Here is a 24,267-nt window from a genome sequence, read left to right on the forward strand (position 1 = left end):
CAAGCTAGGCGAACCCTCTACCACAGAGCTATATCTCTAGCCCTTATTTTGAGGCAGGGTCTCACTAAGTTGCTCAGGTTAGTCTTGAACTTGCGACTCTTTCCTATGCCTCTTGAGTAGCTGGGATCACAGACCTGTGGCGCCAGGTTCAGCTTCTCCTCAGGTAGGAAGCCCTATCTGGTGACGTCAGCCTAGCATCCCTTTCCTGGGCCTTTTCTACCTCAAGTCATGCCCTCAGCACAGGGCTAGAGCATTGCATTCAGGATCCACACTGGCCAAGAACCCTCCAAGACCTGTTCTCAACCCCTGGCCTGCTCAATGTTCATGGAAAGATTGTTATGTGCCAGGCATTGTCCTAAGCATTGGAACCGTAGCAGAGACCAACACTCACAGGCCTTGCCCTGTGACTGTAGCTCCCGATGGGAAAATAGGGTTCTATTGGTGGGATGGGGTTCCACAATTAGACTACACACAAACTGACTCTCTAGGACAAAGAGACAAATAAATGGCTAATGACAAGCTGGGCCTCAGGACACTACGTGCCCCCCAGTGCCAGGGAGAGGTGAGGAACTTGTGCCCCAGTAGCTTTTGGCTTCTGTGTTCTTCAATGTCACCATGGAGCTCAAGGACCTCTTTGCTAAGAGATGGAGACAGCAATTAAGACAACTCAGTCTTGGGGACAGAAGTAGAGGGTGTGGCCATTCTACCTCATCTTCCCTCCTAAGCTGGAACAACAGGAGGGAAGGGAGAGGATGAATTCCAGGTGGCGAATCTGGCCCTAGCCCCCCATATCTCACCACTTCTGAGTTTTTATGCTATTCCTTGTCACCCAGATTTTTCAAACACAGAATAGACAGGGGAAGCCAAAGTCATGTTTTCTTCCAACATGGTCTGGACCATTTTGATTTGATATGCTTGGCCCTAGTTTCCTCCCATGGGGAGGTGGGCTGCTCAACAGACCCTCTTCTGTAGGGTTCCCACTGCCACTAGCGCTACAGAAGCCACCTCTATAGACCAGGACAGCCAGTGCAGGGCACCCGGAACTTCCCGCCATCCCAAAGCTCCTGCTCTGCCCTTGGTCCCATCTCCATGAGTGAACATCTGGAACTCCACTCCCATCCCCACAGCATGGAAACTGTCTGCCTTGGTGTCTCTGGTCGGGTGTTTTGGGTACCAACTCTGCTCAGGGGAGAATCCAGAGGTTGAGGCAAGGCTCTTTGGAATTCAAAGCAGCAACTAACCGACTAGTACAGAAATACAGTATTTAAAAAATCCTAAGAGCTAGCTAGTTCACAGGCTGGAACTAAGCAAGGACTTCCTCTATGCCTTCCTTTCCTTGGCTATGAGAGGCCTGGCTTTGGCACAATTAATGGTGATAGTAGCTATTTTCACTAAGTCAAAGAATTTCTTGTGTCCATCTCCTACTGGACAAGAAAGCCATCTCTATTCCATTAATAGACAAAAGGTCTGCAGCTGACAGACGGAAAGCAAAGGGTGAGGATAAGGATGGTTAAAGGGAGGGTCAGGGGGACAGTTCAGTTGGTAAAATGGGAGGGAGGGTCGGGGCGGGGGGGAGATAGTTCAGTTGGTAAAATGGGAGGGAGGGTCGGGGCGGGGGGGGGGGAGATAGTTCAGTTGGTAAAATGGGAGGGAGGGTCGGGGGAGATAGTTCAGTTGGTAAAATGGGAGGGAGGGTCAGGGGGAGATTGTTCAGTTGGTAAAATGTTTGCATTGCCAGTATGAGGACCTGAATTTGATTTCCAGAATCCACAGTTAAAAAAAGAAAAGCTGGGCATGATGGGGTATATCCTTGTAATCCCAGAACTTGGGAGGCAGAGACTGGTGGACCCTTGGGGTTTGCTGGACAATTAGCCTAGCTTATTTGTCAAGCTCCTGGGAAATGAGAGAACCTGCTTCAATAATCAAGGTAGACAGTACTTCTGAAATGCCACTCAAGACTGATTTCTGGTACACAGAGAGAGAGAGAGAGGGAGAGAGAGAGGGAGAGAGAGAGGGAGGGAGAGGGAGAGAGAGAGGGAGGGAGAGAGAGAGAGGGAGAGAGAGAGAGAGAGAGAGAGAGAGGGAGAGGGAGAGCCTCATGTCCTGCCGAGACACTCAACATCCCTCTCTGCCTCACTGTCCTCCTCTGTGAGACACAGCCACTAAAGCCTATTTTGTGGGGCTGCTGTGAGAAGGAGACGACAGTGTGAAGTGCTTAGCACAAGTGGACTAAAAACTTCTATCTCTATTATTGTTATTGCCCAAGTTAACAGCTGAGAAATGGTGCTTCCTATTCTAAAATCCCATTAATTTACACGATTTGGCATCCAAAGGGCTTTCTTAGGTAACATGCATAATTTGAGTGTGAGTTAAGGGTCGTTTTCTCTTAAGTATAAGCTTGAACTGTAGCAGGGTCACATGATAGCAGGACACAAAGGTACTTGCAAGGCTCAGGTAGGGTCTGGCCAAGGCAGCCAAGGCCTTGTGACGAGATCATCACAGATGTGAACATGAGTCCCTGAGGCCTGGGGCTGAGCGGCACCAGCAGGATCAACCTTTCCCCATCATGCTCTGCTCTGACATGCTACCCTCCCAACATTTCTCAACAACAGTTTTCAGGTTCTTAACAGGTAGGGGTGTGTGTGTGTGTGTGTGTGTGTGTGTGTGTGTGTGTGTGTGTGAGAGAGAGAGAGAGAGAGAGAGAGAGAGAGAGAGAACATAGTATGACAGGGCCCGAGAATCCCTTCTGGGTCCTCCCATTAAGTGGAATCTTGTTTGTTCCTCTATATCCAGCAAGTGAGGACTGGCCTTGCATTTATCCCTGTGTCACCAGCACTGGGTTCAGGGCTTGTGACATGATAGGTGTCTTGAACTCTGTGCTGATGACCAGGAGGCACGGATGGGGGAGGGGAGGGGTTGCAACTTTTTCCTGCTTCCAGCCTTGTCTTCAGAGGTGAGACTGTGGGGGGCTGGCGACGGGGAGAGGAGGCCTGGAGAGCCCTGAGTAGCTATCAGTAAGAGGCACAGTGACAGGCTGGGCTGCTTCTGTCTTAGGAGGTGGATGTGCCTAGAGGAGGCTTCAAGCATCCTCCTACGGCAAGGTGAGGCCCGCATTCCTGCATCAGTGTCTGCACTGACATCCCACTGGCAGAGTCTATTGTGTTGCTGTCTTTGCCTTGGCACAAGGACAGCATCTGCCCAGATGGTGACCACAATCAATGGAGGCAGGGATGGGAAGCGGGGAACAGAGTCATGTTCTTCTTTCCCCCTTTGCCTGCTGGTCCCCTGCAACAGCTACTGGGGAAACTTCTTTTCTTTACTTCTTATTTATGCGTATGTACGTGCAGGCCACAGGTGTGCAGGTACCCGTGGAAGTCAGAAGAAAGCATCAGATCCCCCGAAGCTGGAATTAGAGGTGGGCTGGGGCTGTGAGCCACCAGACATGGGTGCTGGGAACTGAACTTAGGTCCTTGGGGAAGAGCAGCCAGGGCCCTGAACTGCTGAGCCATCTCACCAGTCCCTACCTAGTGAACTTTCTAGGTTGGGCATGAACTGCTATGGTCTGAATGTGTCTGTCACCCCTAAATGTGGCTGTTGAAACCGTCACCTGCAAGGTGTCAGGGTGGGACCTTTGGGAAGTGAGTAGTCATGAGGATGGAGCCCTGTCTGTGGAGATTAGCACCGATATAAAAGGAAACCCAGGGCTAGCAAGATAGCTCAACAGGTAAGGCATCTGCTGAGCAAGTCTGGCAACCTGAGTTCAATGCCCAGAGCCAATACAAAGGTGGAAGGAGAGAATCGACAACATAAACATGCTCTTCGGCAGCCACACTCCACCCCATTATCACTGTGTGAGGGCACTGGCGCACGCGCGCGCACACACACACACAGAGTAAATAAATAATTTTTTGAAAAAAGAGAATTCAAAGAGTTCACTAGTCCCCCCTCCCCAACCCACAAACAAAGGGAAGATACCGCAAGGAAACAGGCATCTGTGACACAATGACAGTAAATCTTCCCAGCATCTAGAACTACCTAAGAAATATTCTGCTGTTAGCTCCAGGCTGTGTATTGCTTGGTATTGTCGCAGGAGCAGACCAAGACTGCCTGCTCCCAACAGCTCTCCAGGCACCATTGACGGTTTCCTCCTCCATGCCCACTGCTCTTGTGTATGGTGCTGCAACCACGTGGGCTACACTGGGAATGCCCTAGCTGGCCACACATGGGATGCGTCTGTAGGCCATCTTACTGCCCAGTGTCTCTGTGCCCGGAGGGACTCTGCGGCAGGTGCAATGGTGGTACCATGCATTTCCCCAGCAGTCAGAGAAAGAGAGAGCGAAGGGGCTCTATTGGCAGTGGATCTCGGCCAAGCCAGATTCAATGAAAAAATCTTTTTTTTTTTTTTTTTTTGGTTTGGTGAAGGTGTAGTGGACACACCTCTGTCTTCTGCTTGTCCTTGGCTGTTCTGGGAGGCATGAAATCCTGCACCCTGGGGCCTGATGTGATAGTTAACCCAGAGTTTCACATCCGAGGACTTCTGCTGTTGTAATGTTGTTTTGTACACTCTAGGCTTTCACTTAACTTTTGTTGATGGAGTAGAAATGGAAGAATGGTGGTGAGGTCCCCACTCTACCCCCTACCACCCATGGGACTTGAAGGGGACTTTAAGGCTGGTGGCTCAGGTATCAGAGGTAGCAGTGAGAAGAGGCAGATCTGGTGGGAACCAGTTCTCAGCTCACAGGGAAGGCGGTGCACACCCACAGTCTCCTTCATTGCTAACCTGCCTGCTCCCACAGAACCCCTGAGCAACCTGTGAGGCACGGAGATTTGGTAGACCATCTTCTCTATTTAATATCTGGTAGGTAGGAACACTGAGGCCCAGTGTCTAGGCAAGCTAAAGCAAGAACTCCACCTCCCAGCTTTCTGCAAACCAGGTGTGTGTGTGTGTGTGTGTGTGTGTGTGTGTGTGTGTGTGTGTGTGAAGGGTGTGTCTGGTGTGTTGTCTGGGGTGACCATGGGAGCTAAGCACTCACTTAGTGGCATCCTCTCATTTATGCAGAGCAGCTTCAAGACACACAGAAAGCTGATTGCAAGTGAAACCCGCAATTCCTGTCAATTCAGATTGCTTCAATTCATTTCTGCAAATGTTTATTAAGTGCCTATTAGGCACTGTGCTCTGCTTTCATCTGGGAATAGAGTCAACTCCTGATTTTCCATGCCAGCGAGGCTTGCTCAGCGATACTGCACAGCCACAGTCCCCACAAGCCTCCCTCCAGTCCTGGATGGATTTGGGGTGCTTCACTGACTTTCAAAGCTGCAGATCTGCCTTCTGACTAAGCTTGCCTTTAATATTCAAATGAGAGGATAAATTCCGGAACCAGCAGGCTGGACTCTGGGAGCTGGCTTGTAATTTGGGAGTGCCTCTGTGAAGAGGCAACCTCAATCAGGGAAGTTTGGGATTAGGGGTTGGGATAGGCAAAAAAGGGAGGTTCTTCCTTATGAGGCCACGCCCTGCTCACAGCTTTGGTTCCACCGAGATACAGGAATCCTCAGCTACATCCATCAGCTGGTGAGAGGCCAGCCCCTACTCACTGAGCAAACAGCCAGGTAGAGCCAGAGAGGTCACCATATGGGTGCCACAGAGGTCCCCAGTGTATTTCTGGGATGGGATGCAGTGAGGGCAAACAAGAGGGCAAACTGAAGCAGGATCAAGGAGACTGAGTTGACAATAAAAGGTGGGCTTGTCTGATTTCTGGGTTCTGAGATTCCACCAGGACAGCCCTGGAATGGCTTCTCCTGGCCCAAAGCTCTGAGGACTTCACCAGAGAGAAGAAAACACAGGAGACCAGGGTGGGATTCAGGCCTCTGAGTGCCCAGGGTCTCTGTCACTCTGTAGGACTCTGTAGGACTACACAAAGATCACACAGAAGGGCTCTGAGGTTGCTCCTCACAGCAATGACATGCCAGACAGGATCCTAGGTCTGTGGAATGTTTACTATCTGCTTTTCTGGAAACTTGGCAAAAATATGTTCTTTAGGCAGAATTGGCAGCTGCCCATTTAAGGGATCCTGTCCCCTGAACACCCATGCTGCTCACTGCCTGTGCAGGCTATGACTGATCAAACTGTCTGTGTTCAAAGGTTACCTAGCAGCAACTTTGGCTGACAAAGGATATTTGAGGTCCTTTCCAGATGAACAGGGCTTTTCTAAGCTAGGACACCTCACCTCAGGCCACCTCCTATTGAGCACTGCTCAGCCAACTCCAGGGACTGTCACTGGACAGAGATTAAGTGTCTGAGAGCAAAAAATTGGTGGTGAGTGGTTTAGAGGCTATGAGTCCTGGTGTGGTAATCCTAAAGGATAGCCAAGCCTTGGGTATTCCAAGGCTGGTACCCTAAAGGCCAATCCCCATCAGTCACAGTGGCATCAGAGACCTGATTTCCACTGCTAAAGAGCCAGGGATTTCTAGTCCCAGCTGCTGGAGAAGGGCCTCCCCAGCCTGGGATCTACATAGGCCTTCACACACAATAGTTCAGGACAGAGGCATAAGTGCTAGGTTATGAGACACTAGCCTGGCTCTCCTGGCTGCCTGGAACACTCTGTAGCTAAGGTGAGACTTTTGTCAGTTGGTGTCTTAGTAACCTTATTGACCTTAGTAGTGATGGAAGATCTCAAAGGGCCACCAGCCAGCCTGAGGCAAGGAAGAGGAATGTAGCCGAGAAGGTGAAATTGAGAAGATAGGAGACAGGAGGGTCACCCTTCTGCACTTGCTCTCCAGGTTTCTGTACTGCCTGTTAGCCCTTCATACCCTAACTCGCTGTGGAAGGCTGTTTCTACCACTCCTCCTGTAAGCCCTCTTCCAACCCGTCCCAGGCTTTGGGGACCTAGACCCGTTCTGAAACCTGATTTGTATCTCACCTACTCCAAGACACCCCTGGCAGCTTCTCAATCCCCAATATACTCAAAGGCTTGAGGTCTGCCCTGGCCACTCCCTGGGGGATCCCACGCCACTCTGATCGATTGTTGATAAGCAGATCCAGATAGCACCATCATGAGGGCTGAAGATGGGAAACTCACTCTGGGAAGCTTACTTCATTAGCAACATTGATGCTCATCATTTCTAGAATTTTCCATCATACACCCTATAGCATTTACTGACTTACTGACTTCCATGGTGTATATTTGTAGTCTCTCTCCTCTCTCTCTCTCTCTCTCGCTCTCTCTCTCTCTCTCTCTCTCTCCCCCCTCCTATTTTTCCTCCTCCTCCCTAGATCCCTCATTTCTAACTCAACCAAAAAGGCACCTTCACTATTCAGAGCACAAGGCCACCTGGCTACTAAGTGGCAAATGGCACTGAAACATGACACCCTTCAGGTTTCTAGACAGGTCTCCTGAGTCCTTTGACCTGCACTGCTCTGGGGGTTAGGAAAGTGAACGTAAGATGTGTGCCTAAGCATGTGCACAACTATGCAGACCCACACCTGATGCACAGATGTGAAATGTGCTGTCTTTATTGGTGGGAGGGAGGGATGGCAGAGGGAGGGACAGGGTGCGCACTATCCCACAGCTGGCACGAGCAGATGTTCTTTCTGTCTCTGCTCAAGGACAGATCACCTCCAGCGAAAGCACAGGGCTCTCTGCCGAGGACGAGGGGAGAGCTGGGGCCAGGCAGCAGCCAGGGGGACTTGGCATGCTTCTACAAAATTAACTTGGCTGTCACCGGCTCTGGTTATTTAGTGCATTCACCTCCCCTGGAGCGAGAACAGGACACTCTCAGGCTGAGACGGCAGCACACAGCATGTCTGTGGTAAACAATTTATTTTTCTACCTCAGTTGCTTACCGGGGGAAACATAAAATGTCATTAGGGAGCAGTGCAGATGAACTATTTGCAGCAATGGGGAAATTCACAATGGCTTAACTGAATGGCCTGAGAGGTGAGCACTTTAGGGCCCGCTCACCAGAGAGAGCAAAGCAGTTCACAGAAACCAAGGTCAAAGTGAGAGGGGAAAAGCCTACAAGTTTTGTTTTGTTTTTGAAGAGTAGCCACCACTACCACCACTCATGAAAAGGCTGGCAGGAAAATGGAAGGGAACCAGGCAATCATTGCATCAGTTATCTTTAACAAGAGGAGCCAAATTGCACAGACCTCCTGCCACACTCACCCGCTCTATGAATACCAAGGACACTGATATTCCAAAGTACAGAGCTGTTTGATTAAACAGAGCTGCGGGTCACTGCCCACAAACTCTGGCTTTTGTGGGTATAAATGAACCGTCCTTACTAGCTCAAGAGAGTAGGGACATTTCAAAGAGGGAAGTGGACAGGGTCAGCATGACATCCTTCTGGCTAGGGATGGCTGTCAGGGTGCTAGCCCTGAGACGTAGCCTGACTTGGATGGTCCCATCTGTCTTGTCCCTTCCCACCCTGGATGTTGCCATGGGGTAGGGTAGTGGTTGGGGAAGGTGTGCCAGTAGGGTGTCCATGGGTGCAACAAGTAGCAGGGTAGGGTGACTCAAAGACAGGTGAGTTTATTGTGGCAATGGCCAGTAAGAGACTGGCCCCAAAGGACAAGAGCAGCTGTAAAGTGTTTACACAGCTGCTCATTCAGATCCCACATTGCCACCGTGAACCACAGGACACAGGTGTTCCCTCCAGATCACACAGATGCAACCTTTCTGGGCCAATAACACTTAAAAGCTCAACCCTTGCCCCATAAGATGCCCAGCAAGCCTGCTTGGTCATTATTCTAAAAAGGCAACATCTTCAGGAGCCCTCGGAGGAATCCCTACAAAGTCTGTGAGCAGTTCTCTATGTTCTGGGGAGTTGTGTATGCCTGCATGCACGTGCATGTCTGTGCACATATGCATGTCTGGCCACAAGGCATTCAGGAAGCAGTGTGTGTGTGTCTGTGTGTGTGTATGAGGGGAGCTGGAGCATAAAGTTTTCTGAAACAAAACAAAGCAAAACAATGAGGTCTTTTCCAGAATTTAAAACAGGAAAAATCATGTTCGTTCACTCAATCAGCCAGACAGGACAGATTTCAGTGGGCCCTGCCAGCAGTTGGGTGGCTCTGGCAGGAGTGTGTACTCTCTAGAAATGATGGCAAACCCCCACTTGTGATGCCTCTTTTAGGAGCTTGTTGATAACAATTACATCTCATGAATCAAAATCAGCAAATAGTTTGAAAAGTAAAATAGGACTAGACCCAGAGTAAACAGAGTGCTAAGTTAACAGAGTAAACAGACGGGAGAAGCCCAGAAAGGGATGCTTTGAGGAAGCGGGCAGATCACCGATGGCAGGACCATAGTTCCAGATTCAACACTGAGAATACAGGGCAAGGGAAGACCCCTGAGCAAGAGGCAGGATCCATTTGCAAAGTGGCCACCGCCAACCTTCCTAGGAAAGAGCCCCAACTCCAATACTGATCCAAGCCTGCTTATTGTCAGCACACTGTGTTGGTTCTCAAGAATCCTGCAGGTGGCTGCAGGGGTCAAACCTGTGTGGTTCAGGGAAGTCTGCTGGGACTACATCACTCAGGCGGGGCTGAGATGGGTGTGAAGGTAAAGACATACAGAGAACACCTTGGAAGGGGCTAGGTTTCTGTGTGCTCAGAAGGACCCAGGTTCCTGCTAGTGAGTGCAGGGTGTGGCTTGAGAACCTGGGTGGGCTGTCATCTCTCTTTCCGCATTCCTCAGAAGAGTCCGCATGGACTCAGAAGAAATCAGAAGGCCTAGAGGGGTGTGGGACTCACGCATGACCTCAGAGGGGTTAGAAATGGGATGTGGGCACACGGTGAGGCCATTGAGACCACAAAGGAAAACATCAGGACAATCTGGCGGTGATGACAGCTGTGCCAGTGTTAGAAAGTGCCAGGATGGAGCCCCAGGGCATGGGATCTGCTCTACGGAGCACCCAGGGCAGGTGAGGACAAGGCAGTGTACTGGGCTGCCCACTTAATGGAGCACCACTGCCACCTTAGCCACGCCCACCTCAAATAGTCCTTATGGCATGAGACAAGAGACTGAAGTCAGAACACATTAAAGCTCCTGTGCACTAGAAGCCCACTGAGCCCTAAGCTCCATGACGATGTTAGATTTGATTCTAGAGGGAGACTGACCACACCCTGAACTCATGACTGGAGGGACACAGGAGCCAGCCTAGGCTTTGTGTCTAGAACCACCTGGGGCTTGGCGGGGTGTTAGAACAAGCAGATGGGGGCTAATGCTCCATGAAGGGCAACTCCCAGGGGCTAGAGTCAGGAGTAGGGTGAGCTCTGACCTCATCCTGGCTCCTGCCATAGTAAGATAAAGGCTGGGTGGCTCACACCTCCTCAGCTGCAGACAGACAGTTGTCCCTCTCTGGTCATGGGATAAGAGTCTAAGAGGCTTCAAAGTGTGGCTACAAATGGACAGGAATCAGAAAGTTTGGTGGCTGAGAATGAACTGCTCTCCCTATGGGCCAGGGAACACAGTCTGTCTGCCTTCAAAGCTGTTTTCTATACCCTTTTAACCCCAGTGACTGGCCACAGGTGAGGAGTTGGCGTCATGATGAAGATGGACAGCATCTCCAGACATAGACACTGTACTCACCCCTTATCAAAGCCTTGACTTCCCAGAAGGGGGCCAGGCATCTGAAGTTTGCCCAGCCCCAACTAGGTCATGCTGGCATGTCTGTCTCTCTGTCTGTCTGTGGCAGACTCAAGGATGTGGGCCACAGAGTCAGAGCTCTACCAGATGCTCCCTGAGCTGGTTCAGACAAGACAGCAGTCTTAGCATGGGGTCCACTTCATTGTCCCCAAAGTATTTCACATTGTGTTTCTCCTACTCTGCATATACACACCTCTAGAGAACCATATCCCATCTTTCACTTTCTGGAACAACACTGAGCAACAGAACCCTCAGTGGGATGGAAACACACTACTTTCCGCTCTAGGTTTCCAGTGCTGGCCAGAATCATGGGGCATAGCCCTACACATCCTCTATCACCATCTCAAAGCCTGAGCTGACTGGTCTGAGGCCAGTGTTAGCCTTAGACCTCTCCTCTGCCCACTTGTTCCTCAGGTTCAGAGACCTTTCCCTTAGGCTAGCTTTCTGTGCCTTCTGCTTATCGCTTCTCCTAGGTCTCTAAGTAGAGATGTGATAATCCCAAGTACAGCTATTGACTGTAACCCCCCCCCCAGAGAACAATGGAGCACAGACTTCCTGTACATCCGCTCTGGACACATTATTTGGCCTTTGACTCTGAAATACTAGGCACCCTAATATAGTCTCATCTACTGCTTGACTGTGAGGAAGTTTACCTCACAAAGAGCATCAACACCACTAAAGCATCACTTCCTGCAGCGTCCTCCCCATTTTCCCCAGACCACGCCCACTATCTCCCTCAGAACGGAAGCACCAGGGCATGTGGGGGCCACGCTCTGCTAGCTATGCAGGGTACAGTGAGAATCTGCACAGTCCATTCAGGGAACAAAGCACAAGTCTGGCCCCTACAACCTCGCCAACATACTCCAGAAAAGCCTGGTGTCAGGGCAGTGAGGCGGGTTAGAGGAAAGGAGGAAGGGAAGGCAGGCTGGGAGGCATTAGACAGGTAGATATGGAGAGCAGCAGGCGGCAGGGATGGTGGGTGCCACAACGAGCCCTGGGCCTGAAGTTAATCCCCTAAAAGACCGAGAACAGGCTTGGGGACAAAGGAGGTGAGCAGAAGGGGTTTCCCACCTCTCTTCTCCTCCCATTTGCCACCAGCCTCAAAGAACCACTCTAGTCCACTGGAAAGCCCCAACTAAATGTCCTCTGACCCTGGACCAGAGGGGACTTAGAAGGCTACACACACGGGTATGCCAATTGTGTTATCTTTTGGAGCATCTCTCTGCTCCCCTCCAGATGCAGCCCGCCTCCCAAATTTCCAAAACCCCAGCATCTAAGCCACTCACCTGGGAACTGGTAGCCATAGCTAGGAGCAAATCCAGGGTAGCCTCTGCCATAGGTTGCCACAAAGTTGGGGTAGCCTTGAACACAGAGAGAAAGAACCAGGCGTCAGACAGTGGCCTTGGATCTGGGGTGATATTTCAGGGAAGGTGGCAGTGAACGTATCAGCAGTGGTTACTTTCACAGAGCGATGTCTCTGGGGAGGGTCTCTACCCACGCCCTGGATGCCCTCTCTCCCATGGCTAGAGGTATGTCCATCTGGGTGTTTGTAATTAACCCGTATTTAGGCAGCCAGACTGCCCAAAGTCCAGGTACATTCACGAGCCTGTAGAGTAAATGCCACATGGAGGAAGGAACACAGTGCCTGCAGCTGGCTCTGACATTTGGAGAGCTTACCCTGAATGTACTTTACCTTAAGGATGTTGACAGTAGGAGATTAAAGTCCTTGTACTGCCTTCTTCCAAGGCAGTGGACAGAGGCAGAGCACCACACGGGGCAGGGGTACTCTGGGATGGGCAGTTTAGTAGCTACACAGAGGGCCACCTCTTGGTTTAGCAAGCTGTGGCTGGGAGAGGGAGGGGCGTGTCCCAGCACAGACACTGCACAGAAGTGTGTCTTCAGAAGAGCCAGAGGGACTATGTGGAAACATGAAACCCCAGCTGCGCTCTGAAGGCCAGGTGCAGAATTTTCATGGACAATTCATGGTAGATGGTTTGTCCTGACCCTTTTGCAGCTGGTGATCGAGGGTGATCATGAACTGAGGGGTGCTGAGAGCCCTCTCATGAGTCCTAGAGGGTGTGGCCCTGCTCCAATCTGTGAAGCAACCTCCCACTTAAGAGGTCACCGTTGTTCACCTCATTCATGCCCCTGTCCCGACTGTGACTACAGTGAAGGTGGTTGGAGCCTTCTTGTAACTATAATTTCCTTGGTCACAGCAGCTCCATAGCTACCTCCTATCCTCGTCCCCAGAGACCTATTCTGGCCCCTTCCACCCAGTGTGGATTAGCTCAGTATAATCAAACTCCAAAAATGTCACCTCAGTCTAGCATAGCAGCTTTGGCCTCTGAGGTGGCTGTCTGCTGGGTGTCAGCTCGGCCAGCACTTGATGAACCTGCCTCTGCCTGGGAGGCAGGCCAATGCAAACCTTCACAGGGCCTGCATCTAGAGACAGTGGACAGAGTGTTTACTCTGGCGTCAGCAGGACAATCCAGCATCCAGAGGTGCCAAGGGGCCCTCTGAGCAGGCCATTTGTGGGTTGTCCCCTTGGCTGGCTCAGCTCTCTATGCTCCTGTCTGCTTTGCAGGTTCTGCTCCCCAGTCTCCCTGTTGATTCGGAGCACCACCATTCCGCAAATAATCTATACCGTTCCCAGAAGCCTGAGGCCTTTCTTGTGTTTCTGCCAAAAAAAGATGGTGAAGAGCCTCTTCAGTGGTGGACTTAGGACAGGCCCCAGGCTTTCCAGAAGACAGGGAGCACTGGCCACTTCTACCTGTTTCTGCTCTCTTGCACACAACCCCCAAGCACACTGGGAGCTCACTATCCACCTCCCCACTGAGTCTCATTCCAAGCCCATTCTGACCCTGCAAGCCAGAGCTGGGGCAGAGGCCTGCTCACGCGATGTTTCTATTCTCCTCACCACCATAAGTCACCACCATAAGTGGAGCTCTGCCCGCTGCCAGTCAGTGTTTGTGCCTCAGAGCCACAGTTAGGCCTTGCAGAGCTCCGCAGGTGCCTTGGTTTTGGATTTCCTCGCACTTGGTACTAAGAAATAGATGTCAATTTAAAAGTTGGTTAAGATTTATAGGATTCTGTCATATGACTCTGACCTAAGACAGGGGTTTCCCCCTTTCTCTTTAGAGGCGGGATCTTGCCACAGGCAGAAGCCTTGCAGGTCACCGGCAGCACTGATGTGCTCAAATTCTCAGTGACGACCAGCTGTGGTCCTTGCTGCGGCTGAAGCCTTCCCACACATGCAGTCCCACCAAATTCACTGGCCAACTGGGCTATCTTTACTTCATCTGGGTCCTGCCACTGGATCTGTCCTAGTGAGATCAACCTCATGACCCCTCACTGGCAGAAGGCTATAAGGCAAGACAGGATGGCTCAGCAATTTTGTACCTACTGGTTTCAGAGGGGCAGGAGCCTACTGAGCTCAGAGTACCTGACTGGGGTTGGGAGTGGGGTGGGGATGGGGGGTGGAGGAGTGAGACACAGATAGAGAGAGAGCACGAGCAGAGGCCAGACCCCAGAGACCTTGATGGAACACATGTGCAATGGGCTGTTCTCTGGAACTTATTTCCTGGCTGGGCAGCTCATTTTCCTCTAAATTAATCACCCACTATCAAATCAGAACTTTCAGGGCTAGATTTCTTATAGCACTATTTCAACAATATTGATAAATGGATTATAGGCAAATGGTCAAATCACCACTGCCTAGAGGCTTTCCTGAAGAAAAATGGCTCTTTTGCCACTAACTTCAGAGCAGGGTTCTAAATTTGAAGTGTTAATTTGACAGCAAGAGCAAAAGCCCATGCATCATTTTCCTTGGACACAGGTGAGGAGCAGTGGAAAGGCTAGTCCTTCCTGGGACTCAAGCCATCTGTACGACCCGATTGCACGCATTTTCCCGCATGCAGATCCTAAAGTCAGGTTCACACAAACTTTGGGCCTCACTCTGTTCTTCCGGATAGGTCAATATTATCATCGCCCAAGGAATGAAGATGGAAATTCCACACCTGCCACGCTGGGGGATCTCATCTCCATACCCCCAATACTGAACAGCCTCTCTGTCAGGCAGATGAAATTATAAATTTATAATACAACATTACTTCAATTTTCCTCTTCATTTGCGGCTGTGCAGCCCAGCTCTGCTCCAGTGGCTCAGGGCCCAGGCCGCGCCGGGGAAACTGGCTGGCTGCATATCAATAGCACATTACAGAAGACCCATGCGAACGCTCCATCACGCCACATTACAGCAGGATGACCCAGCCACCACTTCCATTAGCAGCTGGGCCCCTCCCACACTGGCCACTGAACAATTTATTTGCTCCAGTACTCTGGATGCCTGATCAATCCCACAGTAATTATCTCTTGTCACTAAAGGGGGAGAAAAAAATCAAGCCTTCTGCCTGGATGACTACCTACCTCACACCCAGACTTTCCATTGTGGCTACACAAGTCAGAAAGGGACAATAGGACTTGGGTTTGCTGGAAAGTTCTTTCTGCGGCCCCCTCCTTGGGATGCTCACAGGCATCTCAAAACTATGGCTTTAGATCTTTGCTCCTAACTTAGAGATGCTTGCATCCTAGATGGGTCATGGCTCATCCAGGCTCTTACTCAACCACCTAGTATACTGAAAAGAGGCTCTTCATCCCAGGCCCTTCACTGCAGAGAGTCAAGCAAGAAGGGCCATTTATCCAGAGTGTCTGCTATGTGAGGCTCAAGCAAGTACCAAGAGCCTCTCATAGGCAAGGATTTGAGAGCCGGTCTATAAAGTCATACAGCCCAAGAATTCTGCCAAGTAGTAGGTCTCCTCCATACCCACACCAGTTTAACCTTAATGAAAACTACATGAAAGGAAATCTTCAGTTTCTCAGGGGCAAGAGCCACATCACAAATGCTCAAGGGCTGATATGCACATGAAACCGGAAGTCACCACACTGGCAAACAAAGGATGGCCTCACAGACAGAGAAGGCTCTATGGATCCACTGCTCCAGAGGGGCAAGGGACAGCTGGACTCTGAGCTGCTTCTGTCCTCCAAGAAACACGTGCACAAATGGGAATCCTCCTTAGGACAGACAAACGGGTATTTGGGGGAAAGATAAGCTCCACTAGGGTCTCTAGACAACTCCAGGAAGGCAAGCTGTAGGTTCTACCCCTCTCCTGACCTGGAGTGAGTATCAGCAGATCATGGCTCCACAGGCCCTTGCAACAATGACTGATTTTATTTATTATTGATTTATTGCCTTCGATTTAGAAGGCATTAATATTGAGGAGCACTGTAGCAGGGTCTTGCAAGGATCTCTTGAAACAAGTGAAGTGAAGATAAGAACTTTTGGCTCATAGTTTCTCCCTTCTCCCCTGACTGCCAAGGGAAGCTTTTCCACAAGGCTTCAACCCTGTGCTTTCTCTGTCTACTCTGTGCTTAATAAATAGCATGTGCCCAACCAGGCCGAGAGCATTAAAAGCAGTGGGATTATGAGGCTGCAGGCAGAGAAGGCCAAGAGGAATCAAATACATCAACAGTCATGTGTTTGCTTTTACTAAGTCCACTTTCATTAAGAAAAACTAGGGCAACTCTACAGCATCAGGCTGGATGACTATGGGGGTTCACATAAAGTGTGGTCAATGGGGCAGGACCCAGGGGTTACAAAAGCACCTTCTCTGGATGGCACAGTTGTTTCTGGTTCTGTTTGGCTCAGAAGAAAGAGGTGGGGCCTGGGAGCAATTTCCCTCCTCCTCAGCCCCCTACACTCTTTGAAGAAATTCTTACCATCTTTTATTCCATTCTACTAAACGTTGTGAAAACTAAAGTCAAAACACGTTGCATTTTCCCCAAGGATGTTGGCAGCCATATCAAGAGAGATCAAGAAAGAATGCCATACTCTTATACACTTGTCAGCTCCCCCTCATGGGACCTCCCAAAGGATGGAGAAGATCCTGAAAGGTATTTTAAAAACCAGTTCCATGGCGCCCCAGGCACGAGACCAGCATGCTGGCTGTCTCAGCGCCTGACTGGAACATTGGCTCCTTGGGATTGAAGGCAAGGTTCTCACGATAGCACACAGTATGCACTTGGTAAACATATGTTGGATGAGTAAATTTTAACATCTCAGCAGCTTGCATTTTTGCTTTTAAATATTCTTCTTAGAAACTCCCTTCATTAATGAATATTTATTTTGCAGGGTTTCATGATGTAGCTCAGACTGGTCATGATCTGGGGTCTTGCCTTGGCCTCCTCAGTGCTAGGATTATAGCTATGTACCAATGCATCTGGTTAGCCACAGTGACCCTTTAGTTTGTTTTTCATACAACAGGGTTTTCACATAGTCCAAGCTGCCTCAGGCTTGCCATGTAGGCACAGATGACCTTGAACTGCTTATCTTCCTGCTTCTACCTCCTACGTGCTAGGATTACAGGCGTGTGCCACCATGCCTAGCTCTTCAGTGAATTGATTTTTCTTTTCCTCCCCCCCCCTTCCTCCTGTAGGAGGAAGTCTATCAGCCAAACTGTTGGGGTCTCAGTACTGACATGAAAGCAATAGACTATGGAGGTGTGGCCCTACCCAAAGAGGAGACTACCCCAGGCCACACTACCGCGTTAGAGGAAAGACACACACAGTGAAGTAGTTAGGATGAAGTTTTCCTTCTGATTCCTCCTAAAGATCCAGAGGCCCGTGGACCACATTCGCCATCAGGTACTAAAGGACAATCGAGGGCATCTACACATCAAGAGCTAAGTAGTCTGCTATAGAGCAACATCACATAATTCTCAGTGGTTTTAACAATCATTTAGAAGTAATAATTACGGGGTTGGAAGACGGCTTGACTGGTCAAGTGCTTGCTACACAAGCACTAAGACCTGAGTTTGATTCCTCGGCAGCCACATAAAAATGGGAGGTGTCTTATTTAAGTACAGGGCTCAGAAGCAAAGAGAAGGATTCTTGCGGGCCAGCCAATTTAGCTGAAATCATGAGCTCCACGTTCTGTGAGAAACATGTGGCTTCCACAGACATGCAGCAAATGCCATGCATGGATATCCTCTTATTTGTATATAGAACTATGGAGACTCTTTAATTTTCCCTACCCAGTGTGTGTCCTTATAGTTGATGATGGAGTTACCATGGATTGACAAAGTATGGTACGCCAAAAATGTATTTGCCACACCTAACCTTCCAACTTGCATAGCTAAGTGACAGCTACTGCAGACTGCCTCTGACTCTCTCCCTGATAGAGAACATGGCTTTTCTCTGACAAGCTATTATTTAGCAGCTGCCCCTGTCCAGCAACCCCAGGGAGTGTGGCACTGTAAAATGCCAGCCTGGAAAAGATCCAAACTCAATAGTCAAAGCAGTGTCTACTGAATACACACAGCTCTCTCACTGCTATTAAGTAGAAAAGTAGTAGGGTCAAGCCAGAAGAAGCTAGGGACTATCCTATCTATCCTAAGACAGCTCCTGAGCTCAGTATGCAGCCAAGTTCTGATCATCTTGCCTCCATCTCCCAAGTGGTAAATGCTGAGTTCACAGGTGTGTAACACCATGCCCAGTTTTATGCAGGGACTTCATGTATGCTAGGCAAGTACTCTACCAACTGAGTTATACTCTAGCCCTACCATATTGTTTGAATTACTGTAGCTTTATGCAGTGCTTTGGGATATAGTCAAATTGGTATTTTCTGATTCTCTCTCACTCTTTGTTTAAATTTCATTTTCTTTCATGTTTCTATTTCTAGGTAAGTTTTGGAATCAGACAGGCAGTTTCTAAAGCACTATAATAGGATTTTTCTTGTAAACTCCGTTAAGCCTAAAAAAAAAAATTAATCTAAGAAGAATGAATAGATTGGCCATTTAAAAAATATTCTCAATGGCACCATTCTTTGTCTTTAAAGTTCTTCACTATAGCTTTACCTGCCCAAGTTATTTTCTCAGACAAGTAGATACAATTCTTTGTAAGAGCATGGAAAGTTTAATACATTTAAGACTAAGCCAGGAATGATTTAAACAGCAGCAAATCTGAAAATATACAAAGAGCTTATCACACAATATAGAAGAGGGACTCTTAGCCAAGCCCAATGAAAACCCATTAAAACTAGACAGCTCATGTGCCTGAATGGAATTTTACCATTAACGACCATTTATCCCATTTAATTAGTATTTTCCCGACACACAATAACTTGCACTAAAATACCGTTCTCTCGCCTTGAAATTTCTAATTATTGTTGCGACCCACACCATTACGCATCTCCTCTGCTTTCCCCATCTTTCATGCCATTTAAGCGGTGAGATTTTCAATTATCTATGCAGGGCGGACAGAGATACCTCTAAGGAAAGGGGCATAATATGCAACTCAATTTCTCTAAAAGCCAGGAGAGATCATTTTTAGTCAGAACAAACACACTTTGTCTTTCATCATTTTTTTTTTTGCAAATAAAGAGTAAAACAGGCTATTTAAAACATCCATTTAAATGCAAATTTTGATATCCCAAGAGAAAAATGTTAATCATTTAAATAGACAGGATTAGTGCCCACCCTTGCTACCCTTCAGTGCCTCTCCTAAGTTTTAGAAAAATGTAGCCTGAGTCCACACAAGTTAAGACAGCAAAGGAGTTCTTAGGCCTTATGAACTCTCACGGGGCCAAGAAGGCTGAGACTGAGAGGGTAAGGGCAGTCCTGCTTTGTGTTTGAGGAAAGGGAAGGACAGACAAATGGACTCAAGCACACCACGAGCCAGATATGAGTGGAGATGCTCAGCTGCTTGCCTCGGCCATCACTAGAAGATGAGGGGTCAGCAGCTTATGCAAGTGAACGGAAGCGCAGATAAGTTGAGTGACTATAAGTGACTGAGCAGAGTGTACAGGCTGCCACAACCCTCACCCCCTGGCCCACACCTGTGCAGACTCACCCAGCATCCCCATGCCAAGCATGAATGCATCCATGGTGTAGGGCAGCCCCCGGGCCCGGCCTCTTGTCCCAGGTGGGAACATGACTTCTTTCGGCTGAGCTTTCTTACATTCTACCTGTTAAACAGAAAGGAGAACAAATGAGATGCAGATGAATTCCACGTAAATGTCAGACGCACAGCCGATCGGGTTACGAGCTGTTATTTTTAGCCTTGCTCCTTACTCACTGTAAAAATAGCTGTGCTGAGTAAATGGCCTACAAAATAAATATTTAAGAAACCACACCACTTGTGCAAATCCTGCTTTGGAAAAACCTACAAGGATGAAATTAGGTTCTGGAAGGGCAGTGAGGACGTAAGCTAAAGATACACACACGGGGCTGCAACCTGGTACAGAAAGCATGATGGTTAAGACAGCAACGACAGTTGATGGATGGGCCTGTGGATAACAGCAACAGCGGCAGTGGCAGCAATTAGAATCATCTTTCATGGTTGTTTGGCCTTTTAGACAGATTTGTTGATGGTCCTGAAGGCTAGGGACTCCTCCCATCAGGCCATCGGAGACCCTCTTTTATGAAACAGAGAGGGCACTCAGTCCTGGCTCCATCCCCCAGATAAGAATCCTGAACATCAGAGGCTCAGAAGTAGCATACCACATTCCACCTCCAGCAAGCAAAGGAAGGCCTTAAAGCCAAGTGTTACATTTGCCAGGATAGTGACACAGCCATCCCCATGGAACCCACACCACCACACTTCCCAAGGGAGTCCTGAGTGCAAACATGGACTCAGTCCTATGGATTACTGCCTCTGCATTTAGCACTCATGCCTTTTACTGACTGCTAATCTTTCTGTTTATCTTCTGTCCCCCCCCCCAAATCTTCCGATCCTATTCTACATATGCATATGAAGGTCACTTACTGAACAGTGTGACTTATACAAAATAAACACCTTAGTGCCAGGGAGATGGCTCAGCCGGTAAAGCCACTTTCCGTCAACCCTGATGACCTGAATTCATTCTCTGGGACTCACGTGGTGGAAGGAGAGAACTGATCCTTGAGAGTTGTCCTCTGACCTCCATGTGTGGCGTGGCACATGGACTCCAACATATATAAAGATGTGCAACAGAAACACTGGAACAGCAGTAACTAATTCTGTGGCCTTCGAAAGCTCCTGCATGGTTTGATGGGAGTGCCTTAGCTGGCTCAGCACTACTTGCTTCTAGTTTACAGGCGAGTTTAACAAGCACCGTTGGCTGTAAATCAAGCCCATTGCTGATAAAGATGGGCTGTTGCAGGGCAAAGCAGGGCACTTAGAGCAGCCAACAGTAACAGCACGGGAGACTGACGGTGACAGAGGAAGAAGAATCGGGTATCTTATTTAAAACGGTCTGGGAACATATGGTCGAGGAGCAAAAGCTTCCTTCACGTGGCTCAGCAGCTGCCAGGGCTATGGCTGTATCACAAGATTTCAGTTACTTATGGCGTGTCTGAGGCAACCACAGTGGGCTAAACTGTGTGCAGTATACATTGCTTAAGGGGGGAGCTATACAGAAGATCCATTTGGAGATACGCTCATACCAGATATTCCAGTTAAAAATACTTAGTATTTTTAGTAATAATTGTAACAGTAATCCCAGATACTCTGATTAAAAATACTTAGTATGTTTTAGTAGTAATTGTAAAGTCAGGAATGGCAATGTATGCCTGTAATCCAAGTACTAGGGATCCTAAAGCAGGAGGATTACAAGTTTGAGGAAAGCCTGGATTATGTAGCAAGGTCTTGTTTCCAGAGAGAGAGGGGGGGGGGGGGAGGAAAGAAAGAAATTGATCAAGGGGAAAACTTGACCTAAAAGAGTAACTCTGAAACCATGTAACTGATATTACTCTTTTTAAAGAACCATAACTATAGGCAGAGGCAGGCAGATCCCTGTGAGTTCGAGGCCAGCCTGGTCTACAGAGTTAGTTCCAGGGTAGCCAGAGCTACACAGAGAAACCCTGTCTCAAAAATCAAAATCAAGAGAGAGAGAGAGAGAGAGAGAGAGAGAGAGAGAGAGAGAGAGAGAGAGAGAGAGAGAGAGAGAGAATGGTAACTACAAATGTCTTTAAAAATGAACAAATATCACTCAGTATGCATGACGGATATACTCATGATGAAGAGGGTTTTTTGTTTGTTTGTTTGTTTTGCTTTTATTTTTTTGTAGATTAGAAGTGAGTGAGGTGAAAGAACCTCAAAGTAAAGTATTTTTGGGGGACTAGGAAGATGGTTGGGAGGGTGAAGACACGTGTTTACACAGGCAGGAAGACCTGAGTTCAAATGTCCAGAACGCACGAAGAGCTGGAAGTGTGGCTTGAACAGCCATAATACCAGCAGCCCTATGAGGAGATGGGAGAATCCCTGGAAGCTTGTGGGACAGAAAAACTGGTGCACGAGGGGGAAAAACAACAGATTCTGTGTCTCAGATGAGGTAGGAGGACATGGATTGACAGCCACAGTGGTCCTCTGATCACCCCACGCATGTGCTGTGGGTGTGCACACAGGATATATTCTTGTCTGTTCAATGGGCATTGAAGGCAGCATTGCTCGAAGTAAGGGTCCTGAGGGAATGGGGAAGGAGGGACGTGCATTATTGCTTTTCCCATTGTTGTCATCAAATACCTGACAAGAAGCAATTTAAGCGAATAAGGATTTACTTTGGCTCACGGTTTGGTGCAGGAAAGCATGGTTGGAGTTGTGAGGCAGCCATATGTCCTCTGTAGTCAGGAAGCAAAGGGCAAGCAAAAAGAGGGTCTGGGCTATGTACACATCAAGGACCGGGGGCTGGAGAGGCTCAGTGGTTAAGAGTGTGTATTGACTGTGAACTGGGTGTGGTGGTGCACGTCTTTTACCCTAGCACTTGGGAGACAGACAGGCAGATAGATCTCTGTGGGTCTGAGGCTAGCCTGATCTACATAGTGAGTTCCAGGACAGTCTGGGCTACATAGTGAGATTCTGTCTCTAAAATAAAAAAGTGTACACGGCTCTTCCAGAGGACTGAATTTTGGGTTCAGGCAGCTCTTCAGCTCTGGGTGTCTAACATCTCTCTCTCCTCTCTCTCTCTCTCTGTGTGTGTGTGTGTGTGTATGTGTGTGTGTGTGTGTGTGTATACAAGTGTACCCCACCCCTGACAGACAGAGACACACTAAAAAGAAACTGTAACACAATAACAAAGCAAAACAACTGAAGATTTGCCCCCAGTGACAGACTTCCTCCAGAGAGGCTCTATCCCCCAAAGGGTCCCCAACAGTATTGCCAGCTGGGGACCAAGTGTTCGAATTTATGAGCTGTAGGGCACAATTCATATTCAATCCGCAACAGGCAGAAATCAGCACTTTGATTTTCCTGAAGGGCAACTGACAATATGTAAAAGCCTCCTATGATCTCATCTTTTGATCTAATAATCCTACATGCAGGAATCTGTACTGTGGTGGTCTATGAATGAGGTTGTTTGCCAGGAATAGCAACGACAACAATATTAATCCAACAACAGGGATCGGGGCTGGGGAGATGAGATGATTCAGTATATAAATGCTCTTGCTGCAAGCTTGACCACCTGAGTGCTCTCCCTGGAACTCACATGCGACAGAAGAGAACTCAGGCAAGCTGTCATCTAAAACTTCCCCATGTGTGGCAGGGTACACACACAGACAGACACACACACACACAGGAATGTCCACACAGACCAAAAAAAAAAAAAGTCCAAAGGAGAACTAACAGGGGACTGATGAAGTTTGCTTGAGTGCCACCGATGGCCATGAGGTACTGGTATTGGGGTCCTCCTAGGTCCCAGGCAGACCAAGACACTAGTTACCCTAACTGTAGGAAGACGAGCATAAGTGACTATGACTTTGTGGAGAAAAAACAAGTGTGCATACTGTATTAAAAATATTTAAAAGTGGGCTGGAGGGATAGCTCAGCCGTTAAAGGCTAGGCTCACAACCATAAAAAAAATATTTAAAAGATCTACCAAAATTTTCTTAGAGTAGTTTAAAAAACTGCAGTGTATTTTGTTTCTGCTTATTTTCCAAGTCTCCTGTCACGTAGTGGCTGCATGTTCCATGTTTTCATAAAACAATGCAAAAGCCTGTCATCAATAGGGCTATTGGGGGATTCCTCTTGCATATAGGTGGAGAAAGATTATTAACAAGAAATAAATTCAACCACATCAGGCCTTTTAGATTTCTCCCCATTGCTCAGGCATGGCGATTAGCTCTAGGCCCTGCCTTTGTGCCCTAGTCCTGGGAGCTGAAGGCTGAGAAGTCTCCTTTGCAGGAGAGCTGCCCCAACACAGGAAGATGGGCGTGCCCTGAGCAGGCAGGCAGATAATTACCTAAGGCTGACACCAGGATGGGAATAATGCAGCTAACCAGCTCACTTCCTAACAGCCTTATCGGTGGCAATCTATTGCTTTGTCTTAGGAAAACCTGCTGCCTGTTCCTAGGCAACCCGATCAACGGAAATTTCAGGTTTATACAATTTTCATTTAGGGAACATAAAGGTTAACTAACTGTAATGGGAGTATTTTCAACAAACCCACCCACTCTTCCTAGCTCTGAGCAGGGCTGGCAGCTCGGTTGAAGTCTGCTGTCTTTGCTGGTGGCATTTTGGCAGCACCCACCACAGGAGCTCTGTCAACCATCCGCCTTGTCACAGCGAGTGCACTCAAGGCCAGAGGCCATGGCAT

At 48.6% G+C, this 24,267-nt stretch overlaps 1 protein-coding gene across 18 annotated transcripts in view; it reads right to left on the reverse strand.

Annotated features, from left to right (window-relative positions):
• Positions 1-24,267, reverse strand: part of Msi2 (musashi RNA binding protein 2) — a 353,285-nt gene that overhangs the window by 28,637 nt on the left and 300,381 nt on the right. For all 18 annotated transcript variants that reach the window (XR_007835060.1, XR_007835112.1, XM_051194255.1 and 15 more), the window contains 2 exons: positions 19,551-19,665; positions 11,933-12,007 (listed from right to left, as the gene is read on the reverse strand). Coding sequence is in view for 16 of the 18 variants with exons in the window: in XM_051194255.1 (XP_051050212.1) it covers positions 11,933-12,007; positions 19,551-19,665 (190 nt within the window). In the remaining 2 variants the exon portion in view is untranslated. The remainder of the gene's footprint in view (positions 1-11,932; positions 12,008-19,550; positions 19,666-24,267) is intronic.

The sequence above is a fragment of the Phodopus roborovskii genome, unplaced genomic scaffold (genome assembly GCF_943737965.1).
Source record: "Phodopus roborovskii unplaced genomic scaffold, PHOROB, whole genome shotgun sequence".
NCBI classification, from domain to species: Eukaryota; Metazoa; Chordata; class Mammalia; order Rodentia; family Cricetidae; genus Phodopus; species Phodopus roborovskii.